This window comes from Bufo bufo, chromosome 5 (genome assembly GCF_905171765.1).
Source record: "Bufo bufo chromosome 5, aBufBuf1.1, whole genome shotgun sequence".
In the NCBI taxonomy this organism is placed as follows: Eukaryota; Metazoa; Chordata; class Amphibia; order Anura; family Bufonidae; genus Bufo; species Bufo bufo.
The window spans coordinates 49,963,510-49,984,310 of NC_053393.1; the positions used below are offsets into that span (position 1 = coordinate 49,963,510).

The 20,801-nt window shown below is 40.1% G+C and overlaps 1 protein-coding gene across 2 annotated transcripts in view; it reads left to right on the forward strand.

Annotated features, from left to right (window-relative positions):
- ZFPM2 (zinc finger protein, FOG family member 2) overlaps positions 1-20,801 on the forward strand; it is a 444,211-nt gene that overhangs the window by 245,832 nt on the left and 177,578 nt on the right. Inside the window, exon 5 of one of the 2 annotated variants that reach the window (XM_040433018.1) lies at positions 8,786-8,897. In XM_040433018.1, coding sequence (XP_040288952.1) covers positions 8,786-8,897 — 112 coding nt within the window. The remainder of the gene's footprint in view (positions 1-8,785; positions 8,898-20,801) is intronic. The other variant, XM_040433019.1, reaches the window with a different exon arrangement.

Genomic DNA, 20,801 nt, shown 5'->3' on the forward strand with positions numbered 1-20,801 from the left:
ACCAAGAAATAGAGAAGAACTGTGGAATGTAGTCCAATTATCCTGGCCTGGAATACCTGTTCACAGGGGCCAGAAGTTGGTTGACTCCATGAAAGACAGATGTCCAGAACTTCTCAGAAACAGCGGTTATACAACTAAATATTAGTTCAGTGATTCAAAGGAAAGCAAAATCTTCAAACATTTTTCTGTTTATATATTTATGTTTGAGTTTGTAAAGAAGAATCCAAACACTGGTATTTTTTTGAACAGTCTAATTTTCACTTTTCTTCAATTTTATTAGAGGAACAACACAAATTTGATATATTTTTCTTCATGTTTTGATTTGGAATAGAATGTGTAGTGTTCCCAATGCATTTGTGTGTATAGAAATAAAATCTATTAGAAGAATTTTGAGCTTTATTCACTTTTTTAAACACACTACTATTATTTTGAACACAACTTTATATAGGTGGTATTAAAGGGATTGTCTGGCATTGAAACTCTATTTACAGTATATACTCTATAAGTACCATCAAAATCCGACACTCCAGCCGTTCTGAAACGACAACTTAGAGAATCCTCCTTTTACTTCTAGTAAGTGTGCTTGCTGGGAGTTGCAGTTTCAAACCAGCTGGCGTGCCAAAGGTTGCTGATCCCTGCTCTATAAGTTAGGTCTATGTAAATGGGGGAGGGGGGTGGATCTTCACCTCTTAGACCAAGAGGAGAGAGGTTACAAAGAGCAGCTCTCGCTTTGGAGGACCTGCATTACAGAGACAAGTCGTTGATTTGAATAAATTGTGTGCAATATTTTACAACTATCTCCAGAATGGGTCCTGCCTGGAGCTGCGGATTTGAAGGGTTTGTCCCATGAAAAATATATTCTACAGTTTTCAAACCAGCACCAGAATCTGAATACTTTTGTAATTGCATGTAATAAATTTGCATAGCCACTGAGTTATTTAATAAAATGTATCTGTAAGCGCCACCTGTTTTTTGTTCTTTTTCTTATTTCTTTGACCTGATCACTGAGATAACCACACATGCTCAGTTTCATCCTTCAAACTCCTGAGCTGTGATAGGAAGAGCTGAGACACGCCCCCTGAGCTGTGATAGGGAGAGCTGAGACACCCCCCCTGAGCTGTGATAGGGAGAGCTGAGACACACCCCCTGAGCTGTGATAGGGAGAGCTGAGACACTCCCCCTGAGCTGCAGCAGAATAGACACTCCCCTTAGCTGTCAGCTTGATATAAATCTAGCAGAGCAATGAATGTGGAGATCTCTGGAATCATGTGAGGTACAGGGCTGGTTCTAGCTTTGTTAGAAAGAGATTGTCATGTACTATATGATTTTTATTTTTTACATTAGTCATGGGATAACCCCTTTAAGTTGGCCGCCTATGTGCATTTTTCTCCATTCACTTCTGTGGGAGATCCAAAAACAGCCATGGAACTCCGACAGATGTGAATGGAGAGAGCCAAACATGCGCAGTCACCACTCCAGTGATAGGGTTACTGGCATCAGGCAGGACAGGGGTGTTGAGGAACCCCACTTCTGGAGATAGGTGTGCGCCCCGAAGGCTTGACCCTATCCATCTATCTATCTATCTCCTGTGGATACACCATAAACTTCTGAGATGTGAATACACCTTTAAATTACTACTTTTTACTATGAATAGTTAATAATATAACATCCTTGTTAGAATACCAGAAGCACTGATTATAATTGTTGGAAGGTTTTCTTTTTAAATATTTTGTATTAAAATCTCTATTTTTTAATGAACTTTTTCCATGTATATGGTTCCAGTTTGCATCCTGGGAGTTGTACCTACAGATACAGTGGAGGTTTGATGTGTCTTAGATGTCTCATGGGAGTTTCACAGATAATTATGGTAGAACTGGAAGTTCTACTCACAGCAGGTGTCTTCCATGTGGGTATCATCCGAGGAGCTCTCTGGACAGGACTGATATGTTGTGCCCTGTGCGGTGTATGACATAGGGATTCTGACTTTGAAACATCATGTCATGCTACACCCCTTGTGACCCTGCATAAGGCATAACACAGTGTAACAATAGTACTTGGAGTGGAGTTCTCCTTTAAGTTAGCATTTCCCATGTATCCTTTTATTTTACATTAATATCACTTAAGATTATCTTACAAGCCTCATGTTATATCATAGGTGTTACACCTTTTAATCTTTACCTTAAATGATTCTTGTAAAAATCTTTTTATTGAATTTTTCCAAATATATATGCTTTGAGTTACTCAAATGATTCTTAATGTACATAGGAACTAAAAATTACCGGGCCATATTATTTTCTTATGTTACTTAAAGCTACAATATGCTAATAAAAAATGACTCTGATTTCATGACTGGAACAAACCACCGTCTTCCTCCTTAGTTGTTTATTTATTTATTTATTATGTCTTTATTTTTATTTACTTATTAAACTATGGGGGTCATTTACTAAATAATATGTGCCAGTTTTCTGGCGTATATCTGCCGCGGATTTCGGCTTAAAGGTTATTTGTGCCGCAAACTGCGACTTTTTCCCGCGGGTTCTTCTATCTTCATTCAGCAGGACCTGCGCAGACGTCACCATGTGGTGAGCGCGATGACATCAGCGCAGGTCCTTTTGCAGGTCCTGCAAGAAAAAGAAAGAAAGAAGACTATAACGTCTGTGCGATCAAGTGGATGAGGTGAGTAATTTTTTTATTATTTTTTTAACCCTCAATGGACATTTTACTTAGCATTCTGTATTAAAGAATGCTATTATTTTCCATTATAACCATGTTATCATGGAAATTATAACGTAAATGGACTTTAATGGGGTCCTGGGGCTCATCCCTATTTATTAACATCATCTCCTTAGCAACCATCCGTGAAAATTGCATTGCATCCACACTTGCTTGCAGATGCAAAGCGATTTTCAGGTAGCCCCAGTCACTTCTATGGGGCCTGCGTTGCGTGAAAAGAATATAGAACATGCTGTGATTTTCACGCAACGCACAAGTGATGCGTGAAAACATCGCTTATGTACATAGCCCCATTGAAATGAATGGGACAGGATTCAGTGCGGGTGCAATGCGTTCACGTCACGCATTGCACCCGCACGGAAAACTCACCCGTGTAAAAGGGGGCTAAGGTCCCTATTAGGTTACCGGCACATGGGTGCAGGCTGTCTTGCAGACATTTTGCATGCACTTCCACACTAGAAAACAAATAGGTGTTACTTGCGGTTTTTGGGGTGGATTTGATGCAGTTTTGCCACGGATCGCACCCTTGCATTGAAAAGGGGTAGTGTTAGTATAATATAGGAAGTATAGTATATAGCATAGTATCGTATATTATATTGTCAGTATAATATAGTAAGTATAGTATATAGTATAGTATATAGTATAGTGTTAGTATAATATAGTATAGTATATAGTATAGTGTGAGTATAGTATAGTTAGTATAGAATAGTATAGTGTTGGTATAATATAGTTAGTATAGTATATAACAGTGGTGGCGAACCTATGGCTCGGGTGCCAGAAGCGGCACTCAGAGCCCTCTCTGTGGGCACCCGCACCCTGGAAAAAGTCTATGGTGTACTAATATGTCTTATGCTTTTCCTGCCAGGGCTATTATAGCTAAATGATAAAGTACATGGAAGATACACTATATTGGTATTCAGGTTAAATTGCTGTTTTGGCACTTTGCGATAAATAGGTGGGCTTTGGGTTACAGTTTGGGCACTCGGCCTCTAAAAGGTTCACCATCACTGGTATATAGTATAGTTAGTATAATGTTAGTATAATATAGTTAGTATAGTATAGTGTGAGTATAGTGCAGTTAGTATAGAATAGTATAGTGTAGTGTAGTGTTAGTATAATATAGTTAGTAGTATATAGTGTGAGTATAGTGCAGTTAGTATAGAATAGTATAGTGTAGTGTAGTGTTAGTATAATATAGTTAGTATAGTATAGTGTGAGTATAGTATAGTTAGTATAGAATAGTATAGTGTGGTGTTAGCATAATATAGTTAGTATAGTATTAGTATTATATAGTTAGTATAGTATATAGTATAGTTAGTATAATGTTAGTATAATATAGTTAGTATAGTATAGTGTGAGTATAGTATATAGTATAGTTAGTATAATGTTAGTATAATATAGTTAGTATAGTATAGTGTGAGTATAGTATAGTTAGTATAGAATACTATAGTTTGGTGTTAGCATAATATAGTTCGTATAGTATTAGTATTATATAGTTCATATAGAATAGTGTTAGTATAGTATAGTATAGTATAGTATAGTGTGGTGTTAGTATAATATAGTTAGTATAGTATTAGTATTATATAGTTCATATAGAATAGTGTTAGTATAGTATAGTATAGTATAGTGTGGTGTTAGTATAATATAGTTCGTATAGTATTAGTATTATATAGTTCATATAGAATAGTGTTAGTATAGTATAGTATAGTATAGTGTGAGTGTAGTAAAGTGTAGATGGAATAAGAGACAAGTGAATTTTTGCTAATTAGTTTCAGGTCTGATTCAACCGAATCAACTGTCCGTTTTGAATAAGACCTGAATTGATCTGACCCAAAAGAAAAGTGCCCTGAAAAGCTGTGGCTGACATCCTGGGTCTCTGTAGCTTCTAATTCGAATCACCTAAAATCCTGATTCGATAGACTTCAAATGTTTCAAAAAATTTGGCCCAAATTCTAACTCTGTAGAATGGATTTGCTGACGCCAAGAGAAACATGAAATAAAAAGTGGATTTCATTTCCAGGACACAGAATTCATTTTCACACTTGTTATTTCTGCATCTCTTACGAATGTCGATTTTTAATTGAAACGCGATATGCTTTGATATTCATGGTGATTTTATACTGATATGCCGTAACCTTCATTCTTTAGGAATTACAACCAATTTTTTTTTTTCTTTTTTATGGTACAGTATTTTACTATGTTTTTTTTTTTTTTTTCTCATTGAAAATGATTTATGCGCAGCGTCTGTAAGGCTGCCTTTGATGACAACACTACTGTGATAATCTTTATACAATCCAAATATTCAAATTGGTCCATGACCCACTGTGATGGAAATAAGTATGAGATCGCGCTCTCTCCATTGGCCGCTATATAATGCGAACAGAGCTGGAATTCTGGAGCTTTTATTGTGGAAAAAATAGCACAGCGTACAAGCTGCGCTGGGTTTTATTCTGAAGACAATGAGATTAACTGATTCATAAGAAACTGTTTTAGAAGAAAACAAGGCGGCAAATAATTCCCCGACCATCAAACATTCAGCAAATGCAGCCAGGAAGTCACATTACACCGGCGCTCCCTCCGAGCTGAAAATCTAGAATTTCTGATCTTACCAATTAGCTGCCAAAGGAGGGTGTGAAAGGCAGAGGCGCGAAGGGTCTGCGCAGCAGCTTTTTACAGCTGGACCCTTAATACCATCCAATTTTTCGGATGTAGAGTAGACTCCATAACTCTATATCACAGAACTGACATTGCAGGAGTCTGCAGGTACATATACATATCAGCCACCTGTCAAGTAGACCTCACCAACGAGCATTTATGGCTTTAAAGGGCCATTGTCAGCAGGATCAACCCGAATAAATCAGCCAAAATACTTTGTAGGCCTGACCCTGCCGATTAAGGGCTCATGCGCGCAAACTTTGTTTTTTGTCCGTGTCCGTTCCTTTTTTTTCTTTTTCTTTTTTTTGCAGCCCATATGCAGAACCATTCATTTCAAGGGGGCCGCAAAAATAACGGAAATGACTCAGTGTGCATCCGGTATCCGGTTGTGCGCAAGTCCGTTCCGCAAAAAAATAAAACTGTTTTTGTCTGCTTTGCAGAAAAGGACAAGGATTGTTACAATAGATCCGCAAAAAAAAAAAAACGCGGATGCCATACGGATGTCACACGGACGTCATCCGTATTTTTAGAGGATCCGTGTTTTGCGGACCGTAAAATACATGCAGTCGTCTGCATGAGCCTCATTCAAATGTCAGCGATTTCCATTCCTAATTGTGAGCCAAAACCAGGATCGGAGCCTCCACAGACATAAGATGTAAGGGAAAGATCTGCTCCTGATCTGTGTTTAAAGCCGCACCTGGTTTTGGCTCAAAATCACTGATGGAAATCACTGACCGAACACTGACGTGTGAATGAGGCTTTATGGAAATGAAAATGTTAAACAGAAGTCGAACTAAAGTTAATAATCATTACCCATTTATTTATGTACCATATTTGCATTCCCCATTAAATAATGTTTCTGGCGGCATCTTTTATTAGAACTGAATTGTGCAATTCCTCTGCTATTCCTCCTGGAAATATATGACTAAATCGGACCTTCAGAAGTATTGGCTTTTTTCCGCTTTCTTTACAGACTGTGCATGAAAATCCGTAGCTGCAAATCTGCGCCAAACGCTTCCTGATTTGGTGAGGATTAGTCTTGCAAATTTCCCTGCAGAATGTTTGCAGATTTTCTGAATCATCATTATCAAGTATGATCCGTGTGGACTTAAGCCGTCTGCACACGTTGCGGATTTTCCATGTGGATTCCGCCGCGCGGAAAAAACGCAGCCTAGTACAGTACAAGCAAAGTGTATGATACTACACAGATCTCATGGACACTTTGCAGATTTTTTTCATTGCGGAAATTGATCTGCCGCCCGGATTTCCAAACCTGCAGCAGGTCATTTATGAGGTTTGAGTTTTTAGCTGCGGATTTCACCCTTTTCCAATAATGGGTGAGATCTGCAGCAAAAGAACATCAAATCCACACCGAAACGCAATCAGAAATTGCGGGTTTTGGTGCGGATATGGTAGAGAAACCTACATAAATCCACACCGAAATTTGTGGGGATCTAATGTGCGTTCACCTGCACTTGTATGCAGGCGGCCTCGGGGTGCGCGCTGCAGCTTTGTGCGCGGAAAGTGCTTTTTGTTTCGCACAAAATCCATGCAGAAAAAAATGTTCGTAATACCCAACCATGTGCAGCCACCCTTAGGCCCCTTGCAGACGAGCGTGAGCGGATTAGGTCCGGATGCGTTGCTGATGCGTTCAGTGAAAAATACACGATTTTACAAGCAAGTTCATTCAGTTTTGCTTGCGATCGCGTTCAGTTGTTCAGTTTTTATCCCGCGGGTGCAATGCGATTTAATGCGTTTTGTACGTGCGGGATAAAAAACGGAAGGTATACAAACAACATCTCTTAGCGACCATCCGTGAAAAACGCACTTGCTTGCGGATGCGATGCGATTTTCACGCAGCCCCCTGGGGCCAGCGCTGCGTGAAAAACGCAGAATATAGAACATGCTGAGGTTTTCACGCAACTCAGAACTGATGTGTGAAAAACATCGCTCATGTGCACAGACCCACTGAAATGAATGGGTCCGGATTCAGTGCGGGTGCAATGCGTTCACCTCACGCATTGCACCTGCGCGGAAAACTCGCCCGCGTGAAAGGGCCCCCCCCCCTAATTTTTTCTTCATTATTTCAATATTGTGTAGAAGTGTAGCGCGGGACGTCAGCAATGAGATGTACTAGGGAGCAAATCTACGTGTTAGGCTTTCTTCACACAATAATTTTAGACAGAAAAAAATACCTTTAAAATACTTGCACTTTTATCATGTTGCAACCCTTTTTATGGCTTTTTTTTTTGTTTTTTGTAAAAAATGTCTTTAATATGCAGTGTGTTTTAGCACATGTTTTAAGGCAATTTTGTAAGGCATGCATTTTTTTTAAATTGGTGAGCATGTACCCCCCCTATGATGTCACTTCCTTTCTGACCTAAAAACTATTAAAAGCGCAACACGTGTTTTTTTCAAGCAGAGACAAAAAAAAAACAATAGATGTTGATGGCACAAAAATGTGTTTCAAAGTTTCCATAGGGAGCAATTTTTTTTTTACTAAAAAAATAACAATAAACACAAGAAACGCAAGTAAAAAAATGGTGCAAAAAAAAAGGGAAAATGACGTTTGAAACCAGCCTTACAAGGTCACGCGTTCAACGCCAGCCCCACCGTGCCCAGCATCTGGCTGCAGCTTTTACCTCTGTGTGATTGTAGCGTCTCTTAATCATAGGGTATAAAAATCCCTTTTATATGGAACAGTAAATCCTCAATGAGAAAAAATATGGAACAAGCTCTTCAGTTTTTTTTTTTTCTTTTTATATTTTTATACCTCAAAGGACAAGAGGTGTCATGCTTTGCTTCCTCTGCTTTGAAATGTATTCACTCTGCGTCTTTTATAGTCTTGCGACTACATATTGAAACATTAACAATATTATTATTTCAGCGGCAGTAAAACTGTACATCATCAGGCGGCAGAAGATAGAGAAGGGAAAATTACATTATTCATTCCGAATAATTTCCTACGAGAAAATAAATGTAACAGCGGATAAGGGGTTTGAAATGGATACCGATTCTCTGAATTCTTTCCTGTCTGTTTCAGGAAATGGCGAGATCTTCTTGATAGCGAAGTACAATGTACCTAAAGTTCACTTGCAAACATGGTTTACTGCTCTGAAAGTCATCTGCATTTTCCTTTTAGAATTCCAAACCACTGGAGATCTCGGTAATCTGGGAGATCTGATCCAGTATCGTTTGGAAATATCCTAGATAATAACTTTGCTATTCAGATCGGTGGAGAGGATGGAACGCTTTGATCCCTTCTCATTGTTTAAGGAGATGACGCTGGGAATATAGATGACGACTGAATGGCTGAGCTGGGATAATATGAATCTTAATTGACTCAATTTTGGATTCTTTTTGATAATCGTTACTGATTCTATTCTTTTTCCGGCAGAAGACAAAGGCTCCCGTTCCTCTGGTGCTGACCGATGGTCCCAAATGGTTGTTGGATGTGACCTGGCAAGGAGTCGAGGATAGCAAGAACAACTGTATCGTCTACAACAAAGGTAAAGCTTGTGGCATTTGATTTTAAAGGGTGTTTCAAAAAGATGGACCCGATTTGAAATCGCTGTATCTCAGCAACCGCCAACCATCATTCCCGAGATGGCCTCTCCGCAACACAAGGCATTTTGTGTTCTGTAGTTCAGCAAGACTGAATCTCTGTAAATGTGACGTATCGTGCATTCATCGGCATTTTGCCATTGATCTGCCAGTGCCAAAGAGTGTTCGTTGTTGGTACCAATAATTTGGGGAATCAGGCTGCTTATGTAAGGTGAAGAGCACAGGGCGACGACGCATTTCAGAGGAAAACATGAGAACATGAAAATTAAAGGGATTGTCTCACCTCAGACAATGAGGGTACATTGCTAGGATATGCCCCCGTTGTCTTATAGGTGCGGGTCGCACTGCTGGGACTCGCACCTATATCGAGAACGGAGCCTCGCAAAGTGGTGCCTGGAGGACTCCAGTCCGGCCACCACCAAGCGCGCTCCCCATAGAAGTGCGCTTGACCGGCCACCGCTCCCATTCACTTCTATGGGCCAGCTGGCTCTGCTGTTTTCGGCGGCCCCATAGAAAATGAATGGAGAGCGGCTGCTCCGTTCTCGAAATAGGTGCGGCTCCCAGCTGTGGGACCCGCACCTATAAGACAATGGGGGCATATCCTAGCGATATGTCTCTGTGATGACATAACCCCTGTAATAACTTGTTAAACCATTTGTAAATTTTTGGGCGATTGTAACATGTTGCCACCATGAAATATGCGGCTTTGAAATCAAGTCTCTCTTTTTGAAATACCCTGTGATGTTGATGTAGATGTTTTTGGGATCCATTGTGCAATTGAGGCTGGATATACCTAGCCACAGAATTCATGGCATAAATGGTATCAGGGATCTATGGGCACCATGCAGTGATGGAGCCAAGTAGTTCATATAACTCATTGGCTATGATTGCACAGAAATGCTGATTATTCCTTCTTCATTCAACATTTGGGTCCAAATTATCCAAAACAGTACATGGACCTGTAAAGATGTACCACAAATATTAGGTAAGAGGCATGCACCCTTCATAATTGTGGTGCAGGGGAAAGATTGACATCGGTCTCAATAAATGTCCCCCAGTTATTATATTTTCCAACATTTAGACATTTTCTACCTGCTTTAGACCTCTTAAAGTTACAGTATTTTTGCTACAAGGTATATCCGATGAAGAGCCCAGGATGGAGTTAAAAGTTTTTGTACAGTAAATAAAAGACACATTACTGCTTGGCCTTTTGGTTTTGTGCAATGTCCTGTGACTGAGAGCATCGCCAGTTAGTAGATGCTTCGTTCCTCTGATATCCGATTACATCAGGTATGATGTGGCTATGAAGGGACCGTCGGCCCTTTGCGTTTGTCGCTCCATTTCATAATCTATTTGCAGAAGACTTCTCAGTAGTATTAGGTTTTGCTATTTCAAACAGCAGCAAATTGTAGTTACACTTTAAACATCCTTCTTGGACAATGTTCCTTGTCAAGGAGAGGACTTCGAAGAGCTGCCTGCTGATGATAGCCACATCCAGTACAAACTGTGTGCATGGTAATCCCAGCTCTCAGATGAGATCTTTTTGTGAAGTGCCATTTCTTTGGTACATAAAAAAGACATTGACAGAGAAGTCCATGGTACTGTTGATTGAGCACCGTAGTGCTCGGGGGCTGGGGCCGAACACATGTATAATGGAAGTCAATGGGAGAAGCCGAGCACTAAACCAGGCACCACCTGCTCTGAAGAGGGGAGGGTGTCTGGTTCATAGGAAAATGTCAGAAATTGATGGAAACACCACTGAAATGATTCTGAAAGCATGGGGAGGATGTCTGGATGTATCTTGGACTCCCAGGTCGCTGCTGGGAACAATGTTGTCCGAATAGTACGCCACTTTTACAGACTGACAATAATACGCACAAAACCGAAGAAAAAAAATCTATTTTAGAGGAAAAATTGATAGGAAACATTCATTCCTATATATATTTACTTGTATATAAAGTGCAAGTGCTGCCAAAAATTACAAGCAAGAGGCACTCCGATACAACCTGTATATCACATAAAGGAGGGCCTCATTCACATTGTGGTACAATTGTTAAGGTAGAGGGACTCCTACACTCATAAAGCCTATGCACTAAGTGAAAGGGCTGCCAAAAATTACAAGAAACCGGCACTACAAAACACCCTTTATTACACATAAAAAAGGGCATCATACACAGCCTTGAAAAATTATGATTGATTTGGAGCAAGTGCCTGCTGATCTGACCATCTAAAACATTATGGGTGAGGGCCTGCTGCCGCTTTGGTGACTCTAGATAACCTGGGGACGTTCGCACGTCCCCGTGACGGCAACGATCCATTCGGATGTCTGCCCTATCAACTTTCGATGTTATTTTCAGCCCAAACCATGTAGACCATGGTTCGATTCTGGAGAGGGAGCCTGAGAAACGGCTATGGCTACCACATCCAAGCAAGGCAGCATGTGCGCAAATTACCTATTAGGTATAATTAGGTGAGGGCCTGCAGGTGAGCTGACCCTGTAAAAGATTTTAGGTGCGGGTCTGCAGGTGAGCTGACCCTGTAAAAGATTTTAGGTGCGGACCTGCAGGTGAGCTGACCCTGTGAAAGATTTTAGGTGCGGGCCTGCTGGTGAGCTGACCCTGTAAAAGATCGTAGGTGAAGGCCTGCTGGTGAGCTGACCCTGTAAAAAGTTATATGCGAGGGCCTTCAGGTGAGCTGACCCTGTAAAACATTATATGCGAGGGCATGCAGGTGAGCTGACCCTCTAAACAATTAAATGCAAGGGCCTTCAGGTGAGCTGAACCTCTAAAAGATTTGATGTGCGGGCCTGCTGGTGAGCTGACTCTGTAAAAGATTTGAGGTGTAGGCCTGCAAGTGAGCTGACCCTCTAAATAATTTAATGCGAGGGCCTTCAGGTGAGCTGACCCTGTAAAAGATTTGATGTGCAGGCCTGCTGGGGAGCTAACCCTGTAAAAGATTTGGAGTGCGGGCCTACTGGTGAGCTGACCCTGAAAAAGATTTTTTGTGCGTGCATGCTGGTGAGCTGACCCTGTAAAAGATTGTAGGTGAGGGCCTGCTGGTGAGCTGACCCTCTAAAAAATTATATGCGAGGGCCTGCATGTGAGCTGATCCCGTAAAACACTATATGGGAGGGCATTATACGTGACGAATAAGCATGTTGATATGATGGAAGAGGAGGAGGAGGATGAGAAAAGGAATATTCAACCATATACCCTTGTTTGTGGTGGAAGGAGTGCATGGAAATCCAGTGTATTCAGTACATTATAAGCAACACATTTAAAGTGCATTTATGTTTAGCTGCTTTCCTCTGTTGGAATCGAGAAGTCAGGCCTTGTTCATTGGCGTATCCGCATAGCACCCGATGACACGTTCCGACCAGCCAATCACTGCTACTGGCATTACAGTGAGGGCAGCAACTGGACGTTTATTGGCTGCTTAGAAGCTGCGAAACGTGCGAGGAGGAGACTTGAGCATTGCGCTCGAGCACATACGGTACTCGGCCGAGTACTGCCATGTGCCGAGCATAGCGATGCTCGAGCCGAACTGGAATTCGGCCGAGCATGCTCGCTCAACACTAGCCCATGGATTTTTCATATCTGTGTGAATTTTGTGCCGAGTGGCATTGCTCTAGAAGACCTCTTGTAGCCAACTCATTGAAAGGGTTAATGAGAGGAGGCTTGTTATTAGAAACCCATGTGACAGTCAATTACAGTAATTTTTTTCTGTCCTTAAAGGGGTTGATTTTGTTATTGATGGACAATTCTTAGGATACATCATCGACATCTGATCGGAAGGGGGAGTGGTGGGAAAGAACCTCATCCACACCAATCAGGTATTCTGTAGTAGTTTTGGCACAAACTAGATCTTTGTCCATTGAGTAGTGGATGGAGTTGTTTACTGCAGCTTAGTTCCCATTGAAGTACAGTAAATGGGAGTGGTGCTGCAATAACCTGTGTAGGCTGATTAGTTCTGGCACTGAGTTCCAGTGCTGGAGCTGCATTGAAACAGCTAATCGGTTGGGGTTGTGGTGTGTCAAACCCAATGCCAATTAGATATGCCTATCCCTAGGATAGGCCACCAGCTACAAGATCCTGGAATACCCAGGTAGATATACCTTATAGGCCTATAAGACAAGATGCTATAACAAGCCAGTCCACTATGCATACATTATAGTTGCCATGAAAACCAGATATAATCAGCAAAAGTTAAAAAGAAACTTGTAAATTTATAGATATTTCAAGATACTCACGGTTTAGCTTTGTGGTTTCAGATGCCAAAGGAAACTATAATTCTTAATGCACTTAATTTTAAAATAAAAGGAAGGGTGGTTGGGGTAAATATCTAATGGGGTCTTCCTTCACAGAAACAGTGCCAAATACCCCGTAGCACTGTCTACAAAAATCTAATGAGTATGGGGGCACCCTGAAAGCCTATGTTATATGCAACAAGACTCAGGCATATTGGGGGTCATTTATTATCCTTAAATACGCCTATATTAGGCTTATTTAAGGTGCCGATTGCCGCGCAGCCTGCTCTTCCTGTTGTGATGTGACCGTTGTGCTGTGATGCTGCACAGCATGAGGCCACAGAGTGCACAGATGTCCTCACACTGTGTGCAGGTCACAGCACAGCGTGCGGCTGATGAAGACGAGAAATCAGTGAGTACAGAGCCCGCACAGGGAATGCTGCATTCACCGCTCCCTGGTGCTCCTGTAATGATGAGTGCTTCCATAATGGAAGAACACATTAGTAATCACCCCATAAGACGCACTGACATTTACCCCCCCTGCTTTGCGGAGAAAAAAGTGCGTCTTATAGGGTGAAAAATATGATTATTTCCCCCTTTGAATATTGTGATCGATTAACACAAGGTAAGATAGTATAATACTGAGCACACAAGTCGCTTATGGTAATATTTCCTATTGTGAACCAACACAACTCTTAGTTGTGCCTTGAAGAGACTTTGATGATTTCTTTGTAGATTTCGCAGAACATATTAGAATTTTACACATTTTATTCTAGGTTTACAAACATAGGAGCACACTGAGATGAAATATGTTTTTTGTTTTTGCCAAGGCAACCTATTGACTGTTATAAAGAAAGAGAAAAAAATATGAATTTAAAGCAAACCAGGCGTTCATATCAAATTATTTACATCCGAAACATTAATCGCAACATCAAAGACTCCAAAAAACTTCCTCAAAACAATTACAAGTTGTCCTTTTAATCATTACATTTTACACACTCAGAAGTAGATTTCTTTGTAACCTTCACAAGCCTTTGAAAGCACCAAATGAAATATTAAATATATAAATACACAGCATCAATTTGCATTTAAATAATGCATGTCAGGTTCTGTAAAACATAACATTTGTTGTGAAGGAACATGCACAATGGAGAAAACGCTGTCGGCTGGGAATGATCTACGTTCAAATCAGATACCATAGCTTGGTATATCTCCTTCAATGATTTTTGCTCTTAGGTGACCCCAATTATGAAAACCAGGCTTATTACTCATAGATTTGAAGTTAACGCTTTATTTACTCACAATGGAAAACCATTCATGTCATTTTTTTGCGGCTCAATATGTTCAAGAATTTCTCTGCAGGCATCTTCAAAGGTCTAAGAACTGTCCAATGTCTTGACCAATGGGAGATGGGAACTTAGATTTGTTTCCATCAACCTTGTTTTTATAAATTACCATTAGCTTGTATCATGGCTGATTGCTACCATTTGGGTTTCCTCATTGGAACTCTGTGCTCACCTGTCTTCCATAATTTTAGGTTATTTGCAAGGCCTATCATAAATTTGCAAGGCCTATCATAGGGGCTAAAATCTAATTGTCTATGATTTTCCATTTCCAATTGGAATTTCTCTGCAGGTGAACATTGATGAGAAGATTTTTGTTCTGTTCGCGAAATAAGCAGGTGGCAACTGCCTCAACCTAAATACTGTGGAAAAATATGGTTCAATACATGCAGCAATGTAGACTTTTAGAAGTATGTCCTGATGTTCACCTTGTTGTTGAGCTTCACACAGTGGACTTCTGTCTATTGAGATCTAGTTATCTCCATGGTTACAGACTACAAACAAACCATGTGTAGTCAAATCTAGCAATCATACTGTCTTAAGCTGGCTACACACATTAGATTAATTTTTGCTGAACCCACTGATTTTGGTGGGACTGGCCAACCATCTAATGTGTATGGTAGTGTCCTCACTCCTCAGTGAACACATATGTGGGGGGAAGAAGGATCTGGCTTTTGTATATCAACATGCCTGATCCTTTTATTCTCAAGAGAGATATGCCACCACAAAAGGTGCATGGCAGCAGCTTACATCACTTTTCTCATTCAGGCCACAAGAGTGTTCTGCTAAGTATACATGTGTATGGGGGGTTAGGAGTTATAGCCATTGAGCATCCAAGTGTTCATCCCTCAGCTATCTAAAGTGTATGGACAGCCTTAAGGCCTCTTTCACACGGGCGTGTCCGGATTAGGTCCGGATGCGTCCCGGTGCATTGCGGCAAACCCGCGTGAGTAGGTACGCAATTGCAGTCAGTTTTGACTGCGATTGCGTTCCGTTTTTCAGTTTTTATCGCGTGGGTGCAATGTGTTTTGAACGCGCGTGATAAAAAACTGAATGTGGTACCCAGACCCGAACTTCTTCACAGAAGTTCAGGTTTGGGTTCAAGGTTGTGTAGATTGTATTATTTTCCCTTATAACATGGTTATAAGGGGAAATAATAGCATAATTAAATAAAAAAAATATATAAATTAACTCACCTTAATCCACTTGTTCACGCAGCCGGCATCTCTTCTGTCTTCATCTGTGATGAAAAGGACCTTTGATGACGTCACTACGCTCATCACATGGTCATTCACATGATCCATCACCATGGTGATGGATCATGTGATGAGCGTAGTGACGTCATCAAAGGTCCTTTTCATCACAGATGAAGACAGAAGAGATGCCGGCTGCGCGAACAAGTGGATTAAGGTGAGTTAATTTTTTATTTATTTTTTTTTACCCCTCCAGCCCTATTTTACTATGCATTCTGTATTCAGAATGCTATTATTTTCCCTTATAACCATGTTATAAGGGAAAATAATAATGATCGGGTCCCCATCCCGATCGTCACCTAGCAACCGTGCGTGAAAATCGCACCGCATCCGCACTTGCTTGTGGATGCTTGCGATTTTCACGCAACCCCATTCATTTTTATGGGGCCTGCGTTACGTGAAAAACGCACAAAGAGGAGCATGCTGCGATTTTCACGCAACACTCATGTGCACAGCCCTATAGAAATGAATGGGGCCGGATTCAGTGCGGGTGCAATGCGTTTACCTCTCATAAGCCTTTCATAAACAAGAGATATTTATCTGCAGATAATTGGCAGATCTAACATACTACAGTAGAATCTTCTGTTAATCTGATGTGTGTAATCAGCCCAGGCATCCATTAGTCAGCAGATCTCACCAAACTTAGCAGGATCTACCTTTAGTCTGCAGATAGAGATCTCATCTCTGAGACAAGCTTTACATCTGTCCTCAATTTTTTGCTGTAGACACAAATTGTTAGGATATTTTTAACGAAGATTATTTGCAAAGTTGTACATATATTTATTTTAAATGGCTTTAAAGGCAAAAATATCCTTTCAAAATCTAATGCGTGAGGTGTCTTGGATCCCACCAGGGGTCACAGTGCCTTTTAAAAGTTTGAGTTTTCTACATCTGATTTATTTATTTGACGGGAATCCAAGCTCGGTGTGTAAAATTGATCGATCTATATTATATGCATTTTCTCTTTTTTTTATAATAAATATATTTTGTTTTCTGAAATATTCAAACATGTCCATTACCAAACCAATCACTGCCCTCCTGCCCTTTGCAGGGTTCTGATTGACAAACCTAATATTGGTGGAATGTGCAAAATATCTACTCTGACTATATGTCTGTTCCTGATCCTCTAATGGGAATAAATTAATATCTTACACGAGAGTGGTAGAATGTTTTATTCAAAGACTGCCAATAGATAGATTATTAATATGTTAATAACATTGAAATATGAACATTTACTATTCGACACAGAAAGAGCTTTGATTTACAGCCATAGTGGGGGACATGTCTCTGGGTGTTGGGTTCCTCAGGGGTGTGTCAAAAAGCCCCTCTGCCTTGGCTAGGGTATTTAGATAAATATATTTAAATAAGTGGATGTCCAGCACTCGTTGTTCTTTAAAAACGTTTTACTTTATTAGATACATATTAAAATATATGTGGACCTAGACATTAAAATCCAAAGATCTTCTGGTGCGTTTCTGGAGTCAATGCACCCTTACTCATTTTAGTGCAGAAACAAATCTTTGGATTTTAATATGTCTTCTTTTTCTAATAAACTAAAAAAAAATTAAGGAACGAGTGCTGGATATCCACCTTTATATCTTAGGACTAAACTGCAGAGTGGCCAGCCCTGAGAAGCCCGTGCACCATGAACACTGGGAGGCTGCTGAAATTCTGGGGGAGCAATATCTTTTGCCCCCCTTTTTTTCAGATATATATTGTAGATCCAGCTCTACAGCAGTAAACCGGTAGGTTAAGATATCTTTAGAAGATCTGGACAGGCTGCTGAATGAGTCAAACATGGCTGTCGCACTTGAATGCCAAAAGGCGGAGGAGAGTTATCAAAACTGGTGTAACGGAAAACTGGCTTAGTTGCCCATAGCAACCAATTAGATTATGGATATGAAATCTCACCTGAAATAAAGTGACATTAATAGTATAGTAAATAGAGTAATAATGGTGTACGAGAGATTTCTTAAAATTAATTTTGATCTATCTGAATCAACCTTGTGTTCGATTCTGGTACAAAACAATTCCAGTAGTTCATAACAAGGCACAATTCCAAAGCGTATACTGTAACAGTGCAGTTCTTTCCCAATGGTTGTGTATGGACAGCAGCAATGATGGGTTGCAGTACTCCTTCTTTCTCTAAAATCTCACTGCAATGAGGTTCTTGCCAAAAGAGGGTGGGTCAGAGTGTAAAAGGATGTGCTAGCAGTGTTCCCTCTCACAGCAGTAAGGTCTCTTTGCTATAAACGTGCACAACATCTTGTTGTCTGACTCTATTGCATGGCCCCGTGGGTTCTAGACCTTCTAACTTCCTTCTCTCAGGAGCACTTTGGTGGTAAAGGTGCTACATTGGCTGTAGATGTCTCAGAGATGAGGGTTCTCTGATCTCAGGCCCACCTCTGGGGAGCTTGCACCTTTTAAGTCTTCATTGTTCTTCAGTCAGAACTAGACTCACTAACTAATCAGGGTGCGGACCCAGGGCCATCTCCTGGCAACCCAACGCAATCAGCCACCAAGTAAACCATTAATTGTCCTTACAATGCCATTAGGTTTACAAACATATCAAATCACAACATTTGACTTAGCAATGTTGTAATATTATAGCAATTAACCCTTTGCAGTGAAGCCCATTCTGAGGTACTGCAATACAACTAGTCTAAGCCATGGAAGGCCTTACCTCTGGTTTGATCTAGACCCCCTTCATGGACTCCATACCAACCACATGGTCAGTCTTTACGTCCGCCCTTGGCTGTACCCCACCCCCCCTTCCAAAAAATAAAAAAAATAATTGACCCAAGTGAAATAAAGATAGAGCTAAATGTCTTCTGCAAATATTTCCTGGGTCACGATATTGCATTGTTATTAAAGAAGAAACGTGTTTGTGCGAAGAAATGTAATTATCTTGTCTTTCTCATTACATGTATGGTTACCTGCGTTTAGCAGCATTATTAAAACAGGGTGTCGGTACAAATATTTAGCAATGGGAATTATGCATTCATAAGACGATTAAGTTAGCTAGTTAAGAAATTCCAATATTGCTTTTTAAATGACTTCAGGATATGGTAGGTACTGAGGTTATTATCTGTTATCAGGAATCCGGCGGAATTGTACGACTGGATAATAACTAAACAACTGACACAATGTAAAATTACATTATCAGTGTGTTAAAACAAAATTGCGCCCTAAAGGAGTGTACATGCCAGCTCAGAGCTGCAATGTAATTATGCTTAACTCTGATAATTAAAATACAGCGGAGATCAACAGAATCATTTTCATTAAGAAAATTATTAATGATGGTGGTATAACGGTAATTGATTGCAGAGCACCACAGGATAACGCCGGGCTGTAAAAACCAACATGTTTCCGAGGTGTCTGAGGCCATTCCATTATGTTGCCGAAGATAGTTGACAGTGGCAGTAATCTGTGGACATGACATAGGCTTCAAAGAGCCGAAATTTCTGACTCCTTTGCCAGTGTAATGTTGGTAAAATATCTTACATTGTTTACTAAATAAGTTTATTTAATTTAGCATATGTTATATGTTATATAGGTATCTTTTTTAATGTTATCAATCAATAAAGGAATATACTGATATTAACCATTCTCTTAAAGGAGTTTTCCTTTTTGCATCAACATTTTTTAACATAATCATTTCTGCAGGAAGCGGTGATATATTAATTTATTTATTTTACTTTTATTGCTCCTATCTCCCATTCTGGGCTGTGGTCACATGACCCTGTCCATGCAGCTCTTTCTTATTTCCTATGTTACTTCCGGGGCAGGGATAGGGAAGTCAAGAGAGTCCAAATAAAATAAAATAAAAGAACGTGGGGAAGATGTACATGAGGTAAGCAACTACATGAGTGCATCCGTTAAAATCCATAGCAAAACCCTTTAAAGGATTACTATGGTTTTTAACAGATAAGCTCATGTAGTTGGTTACCTCATGTGCATCTTCTGCATGATTTTTCTTTTTCAGTTTGGACTCTCCTGCCCCGTTTTCACCATTTCATTGAATCCCTCTGGTTTGTTTTCATCCTGTATGTAACACTTCCTGTTTCTGTATCCGACCAAACCCATGATGCACTGCTCCTTCCTCTGCCACAGCTCCAGCCCCGCCCCTAACACCCAGCTAGTTTATAGCTCCTCCCGCCAGCTAGTTACATAGACACACCCCTATCTCTGCCCCTAACAACGCCCAGCTAGTTTATAGCTCCTCCCACTCAGCTAGTTACATGGACACTCCCCTATCACTGCCCTATTACTGTAGTGTCCTAGAGATAGTAATATAGAATACCCAAATAAAACTGCTATACATTTCTCAAATAATGCCACTATACAGTCCTAAATACTACTATACAGAACCCATATGATATCACTATACATTACCTAAATAATACTACTATACAGAGCCCATATCATATTACTATACAGTACCCAAGTAATGCTATTATACAGAGCCCATATCGTATCACTCACTATACATTGCCCAAATAATAATCCTATACAATACTCAAATATACAAAGCATATATCATATCACTATACATTACCCAAATAATACTACTATAGAGCCCATATCACCATACAGTACCCAAATAATACTACTATACATTACCCAAATAATACTACTATACAGAGCCCATATCATATTACTATACATTGTCCAAATAATACTACTATACAGAGCCCATATCATATCACCATACAGAACCCAAATAATACTACTATACATAACCCAAATAATACTACTATACAGAGCCCATATCATATTACTATACAGTACCCCAAAAATACTACTATACATTACCCAAATACTACTACTATACAGAGCCCATATAATATTACTATACAGTACCCAAATAATGCTATTGTACAGAGCCCATATCATATCACTCACTATACATTGCTCAAATAATAATCCTATACAATACTCAGATGTACAGAGCACATATCATATCACTATACATTACCCAAATAATACTACTATATGGAGCCCATA